At 54.1% G+C, this 17339-nt stretch overlaps 1 protein-coding gene across 1 annotated transcript; it reads right to left on the bottom strand.

Annotated features, from left to right (window-relative positions):
* Positions 1-12641: 12641 nt before the first annotated feature.
* Positions 12642-13453, bottom strand: IUM83_11800 (Gag protein; the record flags this gene model as incomplete). The annotated part of the gene is made up of 2 exons (XM_067936381.1): positions 12642-13139; positions 13271-13453. 2 exons carry the CDS (start codon positions 13451-13453, stop codon positions 12642-12644), a joined length of 681 nt encoding a protein of 226 aa, XP_067792060.1.
* Positions 13454-17339: the final 3886 nt, after the last annotated feature.

Below are 17339 nucleotides of genomic sequence, written 5' to 3'. Positions count from 1 at the left end.
TGTGGAGTAGCGCCCTCACAGAAAACTGTAAGTTCGTCCTCGCACAATCCCTACACGTTCAATCTGGGTATTTCCGGTAGCGTATCTTCGGAGAGGCACTCGTAGATCGTGTCGGCAACCACCTGAGTTGGGGGGGGAGGCGTCTGGATGAAACCCTGTTCGGACGCGGGCGTGTCGAACCCCTTGGGCGTGCGGCGTTATCGGGCCGGCATTTCCTCAGGCTTGCGTGGCGTTATCGGGCGCGCCTGTAGACGGTATAGTTTAACGTGCCCTCCTGTTAGGCACGGGGTTGGGGGGGGGCACGTGTTCCTGGTTGCTCAACTTGCCGGCGCTTGGTGGTTCCCCTGAACGTGGAAGATCCGTGGGAGGCCTTTGTGGTTCAGACAATTTCGGGACTGAGCGTTACCCTATCCTATGTCCTGGCTACTGGTGACTGGCTACTAAGGCACCGGTTCCGTACCTACCCCTACCTCTGACGTGCTTCCCGCAGTCGGCCTTCAACTTGATTTGGGGCCCGTAATTACGGTCCCCGTGTGACGGGGTCTAGATGACGTTTTTTTATGCATCGCCGGACGCCGAGTCTAGCGTCGGATCAGCCCTGATCCCGCGGAGGGATCAGACTCAGGCGTCATGTCGCACTCCCGCTACGTTAAGCTTCTCGTCGGAGTCGCCCGCGTCACTCTCCATCGTTCATGCCGCCCACTTTCCTCGCCGGCGGCAACTTATTCATTTTCCCCGGGGCACTCTTCCACATTGCCTCTGCCTCCAGCATCCGCATTTTCCTTTTGTTTGTCTTGGCTCCCAGTCATTGGGTCACGCACGTGTCGTAAGACACTTAGACGCGTGGACAGGAACTCATCTACCTGTTTACGAACAGTAGCCGGGCTGACATCAGCAAGCCGATCGGCTAGGTCGGCCATCTCTCCCCACCAAGCCCGGAGCCACAGCGTGGCGGCGTCAAAGGGATACAGGGGTGGGCCAGACAGTTAACGTAAAACGGTGTGTAGCCAGTGGAGGCATGTGCAGCGTTGTTCAACGCAAACTCGACGAGCGGAAGCATAGCGCTCCAACACTTCGGCGTTCCGGCACAAATGCTGCGGAGAATGTCCTCCACGACGCGATTCACGCGGTCCGTTTGACCATCAGTCTGCGGATGGTCCGCCGTGGACAAGTCTAGCTTGGTACCAGGTACTGCAAAGACCGCGCTCCAGAAGTGTCGCGTAAACCGGAGGTCTCGGTCCGAGACAATCGACTCCGGGAGTCCGTGTAGCCGAAACACGCGATCCAAGAACAGTGTTGCTGTACATTTACCATCAATGGGATCCGGCACAGCCGCGATATGAGCCATCTTACTCAGCCGGTCTACGAAGACCACGACGCCCGTGTTGCCCGCCTTGTCGGCAGGTAGGCCAAACACGAAGGCCATGCTCACGGAACGTCAGCACTCAAGAGGTACCGGCAACCTTGCCAGCGGCGCTGCCGCATGAGGTGATGATTTCACCCGTTGACACGTCTCACACGTGCACACGTAAGTGTTTGTCCACTTGTACAGCTTCAGCCACCAATAGTGGGTGCTCACCGAGCTACAGGTCTTCTCCCGACCAAGATGGCCACTCAGCGGGGTGCCATGCGCCTCATAGAGGATACAATACTTTAAATCCTCATCATGAGGGATGTCCACGCGGGGCGTGTCGTCACGGCCTGTGTTGTAAATCAACAGGGTGTGTAACGATGTAACCGCGCGCAGCGGCCGCGCTGACAACCCAATGTCCGAGTCGTCAAACTCTTGCTCCCTAGAGTCTTCAATAGCGCGACACAAGTGTCATCCCTGGTGTAAGCCGCTCGGATTAGATCCGGAAGTGACGAAGTCAGTGTCGTGACGTGAGTGAGCTCATAGTCCGGCCTGCGCGACAACGCGTCCATGAGGACATTCTGCCTGTTAGGCTTGTACTTCACCTCGAAGTTATATTCTGTGAAGAAGGAAAGCCTCTTGGTCATTCTCTGCGAGAGGTGAGGCGACTGAGTCGCAGTGCGTAACGATGCGTGATCGGTGTAGACCACGAACGACTTAGAGCCCAACAGGTGGACCCTGAACTTGACGAGCGCATACTTCCTCGCAAGTAGCTCTTTGTCATGAATTGGGTAGTTCTTCTCAGCAGCCTTGAGCTGGCGAGACTCAAGCGCGACCACGCGCTCGCGCCCCTTGGCGTATGCTTGTAGCAGGGCACAGCCGATGGCGATGTCCGAAACATCACAGACGACACTAAAGGGACGAGAGGGGTCTGGCAAAGCCAGAAAAGGCGCAAGAAGCAAACTAGCTTAATCGCCGCAAACGCATCTTGATGCTCGGCGTCCCAACGCCAGTCTGTATCCTTCTTCGGGAGATTAGACAATGGCCGAGCCATCTCAGCGTAGTTCTTGCTATACTTGTGCAAGTAATTGGCGAGACCAAGCCACTTGTGAAGGTCCTTCTGGTTAATGGGAACCGGCCAGTCACGGCCTTGACCTTGACCGGGTCGGCCCGCAGGCCTCGCTTCCCAATGAAGCACCCCAAGAAGGGTATCTCTTCCGCGCCAAATATGCACTTGTCACTGTTGGCGTACAATTATTCGTGCACATGCACTCGAGCACCACTCGCAGGTACTCCACGCGGTTCTCCACGTCAGTTTTCCCGTGTTCTGTACGACTGTGGACGAAGATATCGTCATAGTACGTTTGTGCGTACGCCCGATGGGGCCTGAACAACTGCGTCACTAGACGGTTGAATGTCGCCGGCGCGTTCGACAACCCTTGGGGCATGTAACGGGGTTACACGTACAAGTGGCTGCAAGCCACTTGTGAATTTAACAGATAGGTTATCTGTTAAACGTTTTGGATACTTCCTCACATTGGTGTAAGACACACCGATGGATACATTGAAGTGGACCACCACAGTGAGTGGTCCACACATACCCAAAGATCCTATTGGTAGAAAGCAGCATCTTTCTACCAATCAGAGACATGCATATTAGCGGGGCTCTGACAGCCAGCCGCTGTCAACCCTTTCATAGATGATAAACAGTTTTTAGCAGATTTTAGAGGAAGATCAATTTACAAGCAATACGGTTCTCATTTTACCTTAAACTAGCTACTTGGAGTCTTGTCTAAGTTAATTTATATTTGTGTATTCAAATATAATTAACCTAAGTAATTACTAAGTACTTACGCTTCCTCATACACGTTGCGCAACGTGTAAGCTAAAGTAGTGAGTCAAGTTAGACCCACTACACCTGGTAGCACTTAGTAGTCCGTCCAACGACCGACTGCTTGACGTTCGTACGCGGTGTACGAACGCGGAGCCGAGAACCACATGAGCACGGAGGTGCCCATGGAGAGCTCCAACACGCCTGCAACGCATGTTGCACGCGCTGACTGCCCCCACCTGTCTGACCCAGAGTGGGAGGCCCTCCAACGACTGTCAACAGTCATTGGGGAGGCGGCGATAGCTACAATGCTGCGTACGCTATCGCCGACGGAGCAACATGGTGTTGCTCTGGGGTTCATCATGAAGGAGCAGCGTGACGCTGCTTCCTCAGTGACGGCGTCGTCAGGGACGACCCCGCGTGCTCAACCATTCAAGTTGAGCGTAAGCAATTACGTGGGAAGAGAGGGCGAACCTCTCCTCCGATGGCTTGTCGAACTCGACACAGCCATAGCGGCTCGACGCATCGTCGACCCGCTGTCGAAGGTCGCGTTCGCCATGTCCTGCCTTGGCGGACGCGCAAGGAGTTGGGCGTATGGACGCCGACTCTCCGATCCGCAAAACGAGTTCCGGTCGAGGGCGGAGTTCCTCGACCTTCAGCAGGGTAAGCATGACGTCCATGCTTACGCGCAGCGCGCACGATATTTGGTATCAAATATCGTGACTAACCCGATTGACGAGGCGACCAAGGTCGTCACGTTCATGAAAGGGCTTAGAGATGGGCCTGTGAAGACCTATCTCTTCCGAGAGTACCCGAGTACTCTCGAAGCTGCGATCACTCTTGCCATGCAAGAAGAGTTTAGCCTGCGGCAGGCTAAACTGCATGTGAACGTGCCGAGGCCGCAACCGCGCCCGGTAGCGAGGTCGGGAGGTCCAGAACCAATGAACCTCTCTAATGCAACAACTGCTGGTTACCAGCAGCAGGGAGGTAACGTGCGATGCTTCCGTTGCGGAAGGATCGGTCACTTTGCACGGGAGTGCACAGCTCCCATACCCCCTGGAGATGGCCGTCGTGGCGATGCTAGGCATCGCCGCGGACCAACAAAAAACGCGAACATCCAGTAGGCGCGGGGCGCCCTACTGGTAATGCAGTCGCGCGTGCCGACATCGGGCACGCGACACTGAGGACTGCAGCCCCCAGTGAGACCAGCTCTCACTGCAAGAAACAAGATGACAGGCTAAACCTAGTCATCTTGAAGGTTTACTCGAAGAGAGCGAGTGACTCTCTTCGAGCTTTGGTAGACTCAGGCGCGTCGAACAACTTTGTTCGACTACGAAGCCTGTCGAGACTTGACTTCGAGGAGGTAGATACACCTCGAAGTCTTCTGGAGGTACGATTGGCAACAGGTGCCATCGTAAAAACCGAGAAGCGCGTCGTGAACGTGTGCTTCTCGTACAAACAACGAGTGTTTGTCGAACACTTTATCGTCCTGGACCTGGACGATAAGTTCGACGTAGTAATGGGCATGCCGTGGCTTGCACGGCATGATCCGGTGATAGACTGGAAGAAGCGCACGCTCGTGCGCTTCGGACGCGACAGCGGAACAGAGAGCGATGGCCCTGTTACCGCGGCTCACCAGTCGAGACAGCGCTTAACGCTGCTGTCCCGGAGTGCCCAAGAAGTGCGCGAGGGCGCGCACAAGTGAGACCAACGTCGGCAATGCTGCCGACGTCGGAAGAAAAAGATGTGTTGGTTCCGGGAACCAACACCCACGTTCAAGCGTGCAAGGGACAGTCCCTGACCCGAAGCGGTCAGGTCGACAACGACGCGTCGGCTCCGGGAGCCGACGCACCCTCGGTCATGAGGGGCTCCGCCAATGAATGGCGTCGAGGTGACGAAGGCGTGTCAACTCCGGGAGTTGACGCTGCAAACAGTGCGGACGGTTGCAAACGTACCGCACTGACGCAATTTGCATGCTGTCGTGCAGCCGGGCTGCACGACGAAGCGCCATGCGGTCAAGCCGGGCTTGATACCGCGCGCCCGCGGACAGGGTCCGCCGGCGAACAACTGTCCACGGCCGGGCCTGGACCAAAAGAACAACTGTGCGGAGCCGGGCTCCGCACAACAACAAGACGATGCATGCGAAGAACGCTGCGTAAGTCTCGGTCCGGGACCGAGACGCACCGATACTGGATTCTAGTATCGTGAGATGGAACTTGCTAATCCTCCGACGACGGCGTCGGAGTTGACTTCGCTTCCAGCCATGAGCTGGAAGCGCTTCACGCGCGACTTGCACGATGGACGCATCGAGCAAGTCTGCGTTCTTTCGGACAGCGAAAGAACGGCGAGCGAAGAGCTGAGGCAGCTCTTCATGGGAAGTACGACTGAGAGTGACGACACTCTCAGTGCGAAGACGAAGCGAGAGCGCTTCGAGGAACAAAGCTGGGACTCGCTGAAGTCGAGTCCCTATTACGAATTGTTGAGGGAGTACAAAGACGTACTCCCGGAAGAGATTCCTGCGGAGCTTCCGCAGGATAAGGGCATTCAGCACGAGATTGATCTCGTGCCGGGCACGAAGTACTGTGTCACGCGGCAGTGGCCACTGCCGCGAGAGCAAGTGAAAGCGATCGACGACTTCTTTGGAAGTCGTCGTAAAGCAGGACAAGTGCGGGAATCAAAGTCCCCGCACAGTGCTCCGACGTTCTGTGTCAAGAAGCCACAGGGCGGATGGCGCATCGTTCATGCCTACAACAAGCTGAACGATGCGACGGTACCGGCGCAGACGCCGATACCACGAAAAGATGTTATCATCGATTCGATGGCCGGGAGCACCGTTTACAGTGCTCTCGACTTGCGAGATGGATTTTATCAAATCCTAATGCGTGAGAGCGATATCCCTCTCACGGCAGTGAGCACGCCAAGCGGCATGCTCTGGGAGTGGCTGGTAATGCCTCAGGGGCTTAAGAACGCCCCTGCGACCTTCAACAGGTGCGTGACGCACTTGTTGCGCTCGGTGCGCGACTTCGCACCGAGCTACTTCGATGATGTATTCATCCACAGCCGGGCTGTGGACGAGAAGACCGACGTAGAGATGCACAGGGTGCATCTCCGGAAGCTACTTGAGCTTATGCGAAAGCATAAGCTCTACGCGAACCTGAAGAAGTGTATCTTCGGGGCGAGCGAGATACCCGTCCTCGGGTGTCTCGTAGGGAAGAATGGTGTTCGCCCTGACCCGGAAAAGGTCAGAGTGATCAATGAATGGCCAACGCCTTCAAGTGTCAAGGAACTGAGGCAGTTCCTTGGCTTGGCCACGTACTTGTGCAAGTACGTGGAGGACTATGCGGGCAAGATCCGCCCGCTGTCACAGCTTCTTAAGAAAGAAGCTGTGTGGAATTGGACACCCGATTGTCAAAAGGCATTCGATGCAGTCAAGCGGGGCTTGACTGAGGCGCCGATCTTGGCAGTGGCTGACCAAGATCGCCCATTTCACGTAGTGTGTGACGCATCCGATTTCGCGATCGGATGCGCGTTGATGCAGCACGATCACGAGGGCCGTGATCGTGTCGTCTACTATCAATCGCGTCAGCTGAAGCCAGCTGAGCGCAACTATCCGGTGCATGACAAGGAACTCCTTGCCATGAAGTATGCACTCGCAAAGTTCCGAGTGTACTTGCTTGGGAGTAGACCATTTGTGGTCTACACCGACCATGCTTCACTGCGCACCGCAGTGAAGTCGCCACACATTTCACAAAGAATGGCGAGATGGCTCTCATTCTTTGCGGAGTATAACTTCCGGGTCGAATACAAACCCGGAAGATTGAATGTGGTGGCCGACGCGTTATCACGTCGGCCGGACTATGCAGAAGCTGTTGACGTCAATGCCATTGACGCCATGCGATCGAGCAAACCCACATCGTCTCTGTTGGACGATGTGAAGGCCGCGTACGCGCACGACGCTGACGCGCAGCTCTTGCTGGCCTATGGCACAGCGCCTTCTGACAAGTCCCGTCAGAAGCTGCCCAAGCACCTTCGAGCGCGTGCACACCGCTTTCGTGTGCACGAAGGACTACTACTTTACAACGCAGTCGACGACAACGCGGATCGCGTTGTCGTGCCAAATGACCATGACCTGCGACTCAGGATCATGTACGAGTATCACGATGCCCCGACTGCGGGACATCTCGGACGTGAGAAGACTTACGTCCTTCTCACGCGCGACTTCTACTGGCACCACCAGTATAAGTGGGTGCGCAAGTACATCCGTGCTTGCGAGGTATGCCAACGCGTAAAGCCTGCGCCATTCGCGCAGGCTCCACTGTATCACTACCGACTCCGTCGGAGTGTTGGAAGTCCATGTCTTTGGACTTCATCTTTGGTCTTCCCCCGGATAGCGGAGGGAACACCGGTGTTGTGGTCTTCGTCGACCGCTTCAGCAAGATGGTACATCTTGCTGCGGTGCCAGCAGAGGTGACCGCGAAGCAGACGGCCCGTCTGCTCGTCGACATGGTGTTCAAACACCATGGCATGCCGTCCGACATCGTGTCGGACAGAGACCCGCGCTTCACAGCGCACCTGTGGCAAGAAGTGTTTACACTTCTTGGGAGCCAGCTTTCCATGTCGACTGCGGATCATCCGCAGACGGACGGTCAAACCGAGCGCGTGAATCGCGTGCTCGTCGATATGTTGAAGAGCTACGCTCACTCGTTCCAATACTGGAGCGAGTGCTTATCGATGGCAGAGTTTGCCATCAATAACTCAGTGCATGCCTCGACCGGGCATACACCGTTCTACGTGAATGCCATGCGGCATCCACGCCTACCGAGTTTACTCGGAGTGATGGCTCCCACTTTAAGTGGGGGAGGATCTACGACTGCAATACAGCAGCCGCAGAAAACCGCTGACACTTGCACAGTGTCAGCTGTAACGATGAACAAACCACATGAGTCTGCGCAGGGCGCAGACTCCTCCACCAACAAGGACAACGACCACGGGTCTGTGCTGGGCGCAGACACCGCAAAGAACCACACAGAGGACGGGCCTCTAGCGGAGAACGAGCTGAATGACTTCAGCTCGGATGCAATCAATTTCATCACCAAAAGACAAGCCGTGATTCGGTTTGTCCAAGACACAATAGCAGCTTCTGTTGATCAACAGAAGCTGAACGCAGACAATGCGGGCAGAGGCAACACAAATGAATTTAAAGTTGGTTCATTAGTTTTGTTAGCAACACAAAACCTGCCTAGACATGCAGTTTCGGATTTCGGAGCAAGCAAGCTTGCTCCGCGCTTCATCGGGTCGTTCACTGTGTTGGCACGGCACGGCAACGCATACACGCTAGACATACCGTCTAGCATGCGCCTCCATCCGACCTTTTACGTCGGACGGCTAAAGCCATACCTGCAACACGAGCCACGTAGCTCGGCTGACCCGAAGCCTCGGCAGGAGCCGAGGCAGAAGCGGAGGACTTGGCCTCGGCGACGATCAGCCTCTCCTCCAGCGCGCGGACGCGCTGGAGCAACCCCTTCATCTGGGTCCCCAGCTCGACCTGGATATTCGAGGCGGTCTGCGAGACCGCCGCGACTTGGGCCTTCTGGTTCGCCAGCTCCTGTTTCAGGGCGGCGAACTCAGTGCCCTGCAGACGCTCCACGACGGTCACCCGGTCGTGGAGAGGCGCATACTGATCAGCCCGGGGCTGATCATACCCGGGGCGTGTTCCCACCCCCGCCACCGCCGATCCGTGACGCCCGCGGCTCAACCCGCTGGATTGTTGAGCGGATTGTTGACCATAGTATCCCGAAAACGAACCCTCAAGGGGCTCGTTTTCGTATTCGTTGGAGAGGATTTCCTCCCCATCGAGATACATGGGAGCCGCGGAACGTCTTGCTGGAGGACGTTCCGGAAATGGTGAGGGCGTACGAAGAGCAGTACGCGCTGGCGCAGCGGAAGTAACACGAGCGCTGCGATCATCGCTAGCGCCCGAACCCTCGCGTGCTAAGAATTTAGCACGGAGCTCTTTGAGACTCTCGGGCACACGGAACGACGTGTACCCGTTCAGGTCGCGGTCTCTCAAGCGGACCGCGCCTGGGAAGTACTTCGTGCACTGAAAGCCCTCGGGCACAGCGCACGGCACATTTGCCTCCTCAGCAGCAACATGAAGTTGCTCCAGCTTTCCACGCTTCGAGTATGTCTCGAAGCGATCACGCGCTTGCTTAATCCGATCACGGTAAGCACTCGGCCTCTTGTTGAAGTTCTCAACAAAGGCGTTCCAGCTTTGACAAAGTGCCTGCCATTCGGGCACTTTGCTGCGAGAAGAGGTCTTCTTGCTTTGAAACCATCGGAGCTCATGAAAGAGTCCGATGTAGTAATCGCGCCTTTGATGCGTTTCCGCATCAAAGTGCAGCTCGGCAGCCACAGCGTCATCTTTGATGGCACTGCATACGTACAGCGGCACCTCATTCGGAGGTACCGAGTTCCCAAACCGGTCCGCGATCTCGGACGCGGACGGCATCCATGGATCGCGCGCTGCAGGCGCAGCGCGCGGAGAGCCTTGAGCTTTAACATCACGCGCTGCAGCAGCAGCGCGCGGAGTACTGAGAGCCCCAGCTGAAGCGAGTGGGGTATCACTCTCAGTACGCGAACGCTTCGAACTCGAAGCGTCCGATTCGTCCCCTTCACGCGGGCGAACATTCTTGGCGTGAGGGTCGAGCGATTCGCTCGACACTGAGTCTTTACGCTTTGAGGGCGAGTCCTCCTCGCCCTCCATGTCTTCATCGTCGTCGTCGAAGTCGACGACGTCGCCGTACTTCGCCTTCTGGCGTTCGAAGTAGTCGTCGATGGAGAGATGACTCCCCACCGACTTTGCGGACTTCTTCTGAGGCGCGCTCATCGTTGAATGAGCGCGGGTTTCTTCTCCAAACGCGGAGAATTGACGAATGGTCAATTCCAAAAGATTGACGTGCGGGGACCCCGCGCGTCTAACCTTCAGGGGGGATGGCGTAACGGGGTTACACGTACAAGTGGCTACAAGTCACTTGTGATTTTTAACAGATAAAATATCTGTTAAACGTTTTGGATACTTCCTCACATTGGTGTAAGACACACCGATGGATACATTGAAGTGGACCACCACAGTGAGTGGTCCACACATACCCAAAGATCCTATTGGTAGAAAGCAGCATCTTTCTACCAATCAGAGACATGCATATTAGCGGGGCTCTGACAGCCAGCCGCTGTCAACCCTTTCATAGATGATAAACAGTTTTTAGCAGATTTTAGAGGAAGATCAATTTACAAGCAATACAGTTCTCATTTTACCTTAAACTAGCTACTTGGAGTCTTGTCTAAGTTAATTTATATTTGTGTATTCAAATATAATGAACCTAAGTAATTACTAAGTACTTACGCTTCCTCATACACGTTGCGCAACGTGTAAGCTAAAGTAGTGAGTCAAGTTAGACCCACTACAGGGCATGACCAACCACTCCCAGAGCATCCCGCTCGGAATACCCACAGCTATGAGAGGGATGTCCCTCGCTCGCATGATCAGTTTATAATATCCATCGACCAAGTCTAGCGCACTGTACATCGTGCAGCCCACCATGTTGTTATGAAGGACATCCTTCCTAGGGATCGGCGTCTGCGTCGGAACGGTGGCAGAGTTGCGATTGTTAAAGCATGCACGATGCGCCACTTACCATTCGGCTTTCTGACACAGAAGGTGGGCGTGGAGTGCGGGGACTTGCTCTCGCGCACCATGCCTGCCTCGTACTTCGCACGGAAAAACGCGTCAATGACGTCACATTGCCCCTTCGGCAAAGGCCACTGCCTCGTCACACAGTATTTCGTTCCGGGAACAAGGTCAATCTACTTCGATCCGGAGGTAGCCCCGAGGGCGGCTCCTCTGAGACCACATCTTCGTACTCTTTAACACCGGGTAGAAGAGGTCAGAGGAGTCCTTCAGGGGAACGGGTCCACTGCGCCCATCCATCGCCTTCTTGTTGTCCTCGAGAACAGTTTCACCTAGAAGCGAGGATGATTTTAATTCTTCTTCAGGCCGTATCACAGCCACCACGGCCAATTCGCCAGCTTCAAGGATTCGCCGAACTCGGACAAAGACATCTCGTCCTGCTCTAAGAGAGCCTCAAGCGGGGGCAGGGCGTCGAGACTGATGTTCCCGTCGACGTCGCCCGTCACCCCATTCACAAGTGTGTAAAGCTGCTCGCTCTCGCGTGGAGACATGCCGCTCGACACACTACTAACGACTCGTGAGAATTCAGACGTCTTGCGCCTCACAGCCAGTGTGCGGCGCTGCAGCCTCCTCTTCGCAGACGTGGTCCGTCTCGAAGAGACATTCGACTTCGATCCCATACCGGCGCCAGATTGCGACCTCATTTAGCTCTGGAAGAGCTCCGGTGTCTCGACCGACACCCAGCGAGGAGCTGCTCGATCGACAGCCTCCACTCAGTGGATTATGTGCCACCCCACAGTTCCTCGGCGTCGCCCTCAAGCACCCTCCCGCTCAGGGGATTTAGTGCCGCTCCACTTTCGTCAGCCAGGCATATCCCTCGGCTCCCCAGCGTCACGCCAACCGTGCCTTCACTTGCACGCAGCAGTACCTTGCCGTCCGGGTTATCACCACTCAGCGGGAGTCGTGCCGCTCCACGTCCAGCGCCCGAGCCACGATCGGAACACTCCTTCTCGACACACTCAGTGTCCGTCAACTCGTAAACTCCGATATCAATCACGTTGACCGATTCGGTCCAGGGCTTGCGCCAAAAGCGCTTCTGCTTCCTAGCAGAGGTGGGTTCATGACTCGCCAGAGCTCCACCAGGATAGAAGCGCGTAGCGCCTAACGTCTTCGACCTCCAGTCGATCCATGGCTCGTGGCGTTCCAGCCACGCCATACCACGGATGAGGTCATAGAATCCAAGTCCAAGACTAGAAAGCGTTCCGAGCTGTCAAAGTCAAGGGACTTCATGCCCAAATCCATGGGGACCTTGGGCACCGTGACACGAGCGCCCGTCGCTAGACGGAAAGCGACTATGTCACGCTTACGCGCTTGCAGCGCCTCAGTATACAGCTGACTCCCATCAACCGTGGAGTGCCTGGCTTAATTGCCGGACGCCCCTAAATCAATCAGGATCGTTCACGGCTTCTGAAAACCCTTCACAGTTGCTTGGACGGCCAGCAAGCCCGGCTTGCATTCCCTTCCGTGTTAGAGAATACGGCTCTATCAGGGGCTAAGCCCTGCTGACCTCCACTTCTCTGAGGCTCAATAGAACTGAGGTCTTCCCCAGCAGGCCGCCCCGCGACGAGGTCCGAAGCGGTGCTTCGGTTTGAACGAGCATATTGCGGCTTCCGCAGCGGACAACCCGGCCTCAAGTGGTCGGTGCTCCGCCGGTGAAATATCTGCAAATACCGCAGCGCTGCAAAGCAGCTCGAAGCTCAGATCCTTCGTCTTCAGCATAGTTGCGGTCCATGGGCTCGGGGCAGCGTCTGTGACGCGCTCCAGACCATGCGAGCTGACTTGAAGTTGTACTCGGTATTCAATGCCACAGCCATGGCTTCCTCAAACGTGGTAGGGTGGTTGCGGAAGACTTCCGTGCGAACAACTCCGGTCCGAAGACCATCCATAAAAACGGTGACGGTGACAGACTCCGGCAGAGGCTGAGCGACCATACCCGCAATGAGCGCGCGCAGCTCTTGGACGTAGCCCGCCAAATCTTTCTTCCCTTGTCGGGTGGTCAAAAACTTGGAGCGTACGCGGTACGCGTGGTTCGGTGGCGAGAGCACTCGCGAGAGCTGTTGCTCGATCTCATCCCATGTCGGGAAAGCTTGGTCCACTGACGACCCGCTTGTAAGCGCCCACTCACGTGCTCGTCCACTGAGCTTGGGGATTGCAAGCGCTACGCGCTGGTGCTGCGATTTAAGCAGGGCGCAGCCCATTGCCATTTCGACCTCTCGAATCCAGAGTAAGAGATTTTCTCCCTCTAGACCTTCAAACGTCTTGACACTCAACATGAGTGGTTTGGGTCGAAAATACCCGCCTGTGGCGCGGACGACACCATCGTAGGTGCCGTCGCGCTCACCCGTTGCTGGATGTGCTCCAGCAGAGCATTCTCATAACTTGAGAACGCCTCCAGACGCGCGGTAATCGCGTCTGGGACTTGCGAGGCAAGGTGCGCTACGCCCTCCGGGCCCAACAGGGACACCATCTTTTTAAGCGCCTCCTGTTGGCCTGAGGCCAGGTTCGCGAATGCAGTTTGCTCCATCCTCACAGAGGTACAGTCTGACAGACTCATGTAAGGGATTGATTACAAGTGCTACCAAGTGCAGCGGGGCTGCCGTAACTCCTTGCACAGAGGAAGGTTTAACGACTCGAGAGTCCAGCAGGGTTCTATGTGAGGACCCGCTCATAACAAAGCACAGAGACTTTCTTGCAAAAGGGAAACTGCAATGATTTCTTCTACTGCGGCTTCGCCGCCTAAGGTGCAAGTACCTGCACTTCACTATCAGCTATAACTAGCTCTAGTTCACCCCTAATGGTTGGACAGCGGTCGTACTTCATCCACGGGTAACCCTTGTGTAAGCTACACCAAAAGGGTAACCTCTCGTGTAACCCCGTTACATCCAAGAAGCTCATGAACCTTCTCAATTGAATTCTGCGCTGGATTTCCATGCACAAATCAATAATTATCAAGACGTGAAAAAACGAGAGAAACTAACTAGCCCACCTACTGATGCTCGTCCTCACGAGAAAAATAGACTTCGCAGGTTTCTACCTGTAGAATATTCAAGAGCGTAGTGAGAGCGCTATCTTCCATAGGAAGACATCAGTGCGTGTGCGTCTTGTGTCGTAACGACCACAGAGGTCCCACCACAACACCTATTCCAGATGACCGGGGCCGACGTCGACATCGCTTGGTCTGTTCGACTCGTACAGCGAATAGACCAAGTTGTCCCATTCCCCAATACACCGATCGCCGGTTTCCTCGGTGCACAACCTGTCACTGTGCGCGTTTGATGTTGCAAAGCTCGGCGCACTCACCAGAGTGAACGGGTTATTGATCTCGGCTTCATCTCCAATCATATAATCGATATTGTTTGTTGTGTGTCCCTTGGAGAGAGCCTAACTGTCTTCAGTGGCTTCAACACCACACGAAATCTACGACCCACTGGTAGGAAAACTCGAGGAGCATTCGTCTTCACTGCAATAGCGTGGTAAAGTGACTGTGGATGTTTTGTAGCATTCACGCGAACAATATCTTGGTCCTTCCTGCTGTACAAACACCTACTGAGAAGGATATATTGTAAGATTTGTATATAAGAATCACCAGTACTCCGAAAAAGAACGTGCGGGGTAGCACGAATTTGTTTCTCATTGTAATTCGCTGAAAGTCGCAATACAATATTCTCAGTCTCCAAAATGATCACTTCATTTGCTTGTGCAGTTGCCGGTGTCTGTGCTTTTTTCCTCGAAGCTGAACCAGATCTCTCTTTCATCCACCTACTCGTTGCTTCCCCACTACGAAACGTCCGATGTGCGAAGCTTGGTATCAGGCCCTAATGGTCAGCTCAAGCGTTACGAGCTGGGGGGAGTTCACAAATCTTTCAAATTATATTACTGTAAGTGAGACTACGGGTTTACACATGTGGCAGGAAAATTACGTGGCATGCATCAAGATCCGTGCATTCTTGTTGTTATCGCCTGGAGTTTCCGAGTGCATATTTAATACATACTTCGAAGCACGTAGAGCACGTATGTTCATGCCCTCTGTGTATGAAGGCGCTTACATCTCGCCCATTTCAGAAATAAAATACGCTTCTCTTAGCATTGAGATCCTATGTGGATTGATAATGCAACACGTTTGACTCGGGTCCCAAGGAGAGAGAAGTGGTGCCCCTGGTACTGATATTGTGTTGAGCTGGATCGCCCGCGTTGTGATGGCTGAGGTCGAAAGTTGTCCGTAGAGTTCGGCTAAATACAATCGTGTTGAGACACACTGTGAGGTGATTGTTAGAACCGGCTATTCGAGAGTCGGTGCTCGCGATATTGATAAGAAGTCCGAATGCTATAGCTATGATAAACAACAGTTTATTGTTACGTCGAAGAAAGGTTGCTTCGGATCTACCGAATATTTAATTGTATAGGCGCGCTCCCTGTTACACAACATTGGTATCTAATTTCAGTTTCCAAACAATATGCCCTTTAGGAAATTTAACACAACATTTATTCGTCCTGTTACGTACCGATTCTGATGCCGACAAGTTTACTTTTGCGCCTTCTTGTACGAATCCCACACCAAAACTCACAAACCGTTCAAAAGTCCCATGATTTTGCCGATGATGCGAGTCATTGCTTCTGGTGTCGGTTCGATGATTTGTTGATGGACATTTGGTCTGGAACTGCTACGGCTCCAAGAAGTTAGTCTGTCGACATCGTAAGAAATAGTAGGCATTCCTCCGTTGCATCCATACACGATTTTGACGAATGTCCAATCGCAATAATTTAAAACAATCTCAACAGCAGTACCTTGTTGTTTCGTGTTCGCTATCTCCATCCCGAGCAAGGCTTGAGTAAAGCCGACTTGCGGCTCCACTTCGGCGACCAATGGGTACCATACATCTTCGTCCTCTCCCATCATGATATCAGCACCTTCTCCAAATGCCTCTGCGATCACGATGTCACGATCCCCATGCTGCGGAATGTGCTTAGCCTCCAACACGAAAATGCGCTGTCCCGTTGAGTCTGAAAGAGTTAAGTCTGCACGGCCGTTTAGTTTCAAGGCTCTATCCCAGCTCTTCAAGTTGTCCTCTACGTGGCACGTCACGGTTAGCTTCATCGCCTTGATTACCCTCCAGAGTAGGAGCCAGATAATGCGCATGACTGCAGCTTCATTGTGGAGATGCTGTGAAAACTCTACTTCATCATGAACCTTCGCGATTAACCTTCGAGTGTTAACGTACTGTTCAATGGATGGGTATTCTACCTGCCATCTCTGCTGCACGCGATATTCATGCTTGATCGCAAGCCACTTTACGTCTGAAATTGTTTTTTTTTTCTTCTCGTGCCCTGCAGCCTTAGAAACGCGGTCCCAATGCACTCTAGGTCGCGCATCACTCCGCTTGAGTGCTTCACACGTTGTGCTTCTGGATATTCCATGAGTATGTGTATAACTCCATCGCATGGTGCTCCAAGAAGATCCGAAACATTAGTCAGCTTCATCCCTTGTGCCGTCATTCTAGATATGTGCAAGTAGCGCGGCCGTTCTCCAGGGCATGCGCTTCGGCAGAGTCGAGGGTTATCCATTTATTATCACGTCCCCTTGCCAGAAACAGCTTTCGAGGATTTTTGGTGGGGCGGGCACAAGCACCTACTGCCCGGGCAATGGTTATCCACATAGAAGTGAAGCTGTCGCGAAGCTCCACAACGATCGTTCTGATTTTACCAGCGGCACCCACGAGAGAACAAATATGTTTTCGCGACGGGAGAACCACCAAGCTATGGACGGTATGTAAAATTGGTGCACCTACAAGAGCAGAACTTATCAAATCGTCTGGTGCGAGCACAAGATTCATTGACAGTATGTCCCGAATGGTCTGTGGTGCCATTCCAGTGTTTAATTCCTTGATGTCCGGCTACGAAACTGGGAGGAAAGTACCGGCCGCCGTAGCACAACGAAACAGCACGACTGCTGGCCTGCTCGCTTCTTTGAAAATCGTCGGGTTCGAGTAGAACACTGCATCGCGTAGTTGATAGACTTTGGCGGAAGTTTCTAGTTTGACGGTAAACACTGTGCTTCAGTGCTTCACAGTACCTACGATCGCGCAAGTGACGTCCATCTTCGCCAAAACGGGAATGAGGAGCTGCCATGGCCCACGATAAGGGCGAGAACGGGCAGCATGGTGCTCTGGTCATCATTGGTACACGACTGATCTTTTTCATACTACTCCCGACGTCCCCCAGGAAGGGTTGGCATGTACGGTATGCAGGTAGGAGGAAAAATCGACCAATCAGCAAAGAGACGCCAAACGCTGTTGTGCAAGTAGTTATCATCCTTGAGAACCCCGAGTATAGGTCCCATAGAACAATCGAAAAAACATGGCGGATGATTCGTCGAAAACCTCCGCGCACTTCCCATTCCATCTTGTACCAAA

Source organism: Phytophthora cinnamomi (genome assembly GCF_018691715.1).
Source record: "Phytophthora cinnamomi strain GKB4 chromosome Unknown Contig37, whole genome shotgun sequence".
Lineage (NCBI taxonomy): Eukaryota > Oomycota > Peronosporomycetes > Peronosporales > Peronosporaceae > Phytophthora > Phytophthora cinnamomi.
The sequence above is the reverse complement of the archived record's forward strand: the minus strand, read 5'-3'. Positions and strand labels throughout refer to the sequence as shown.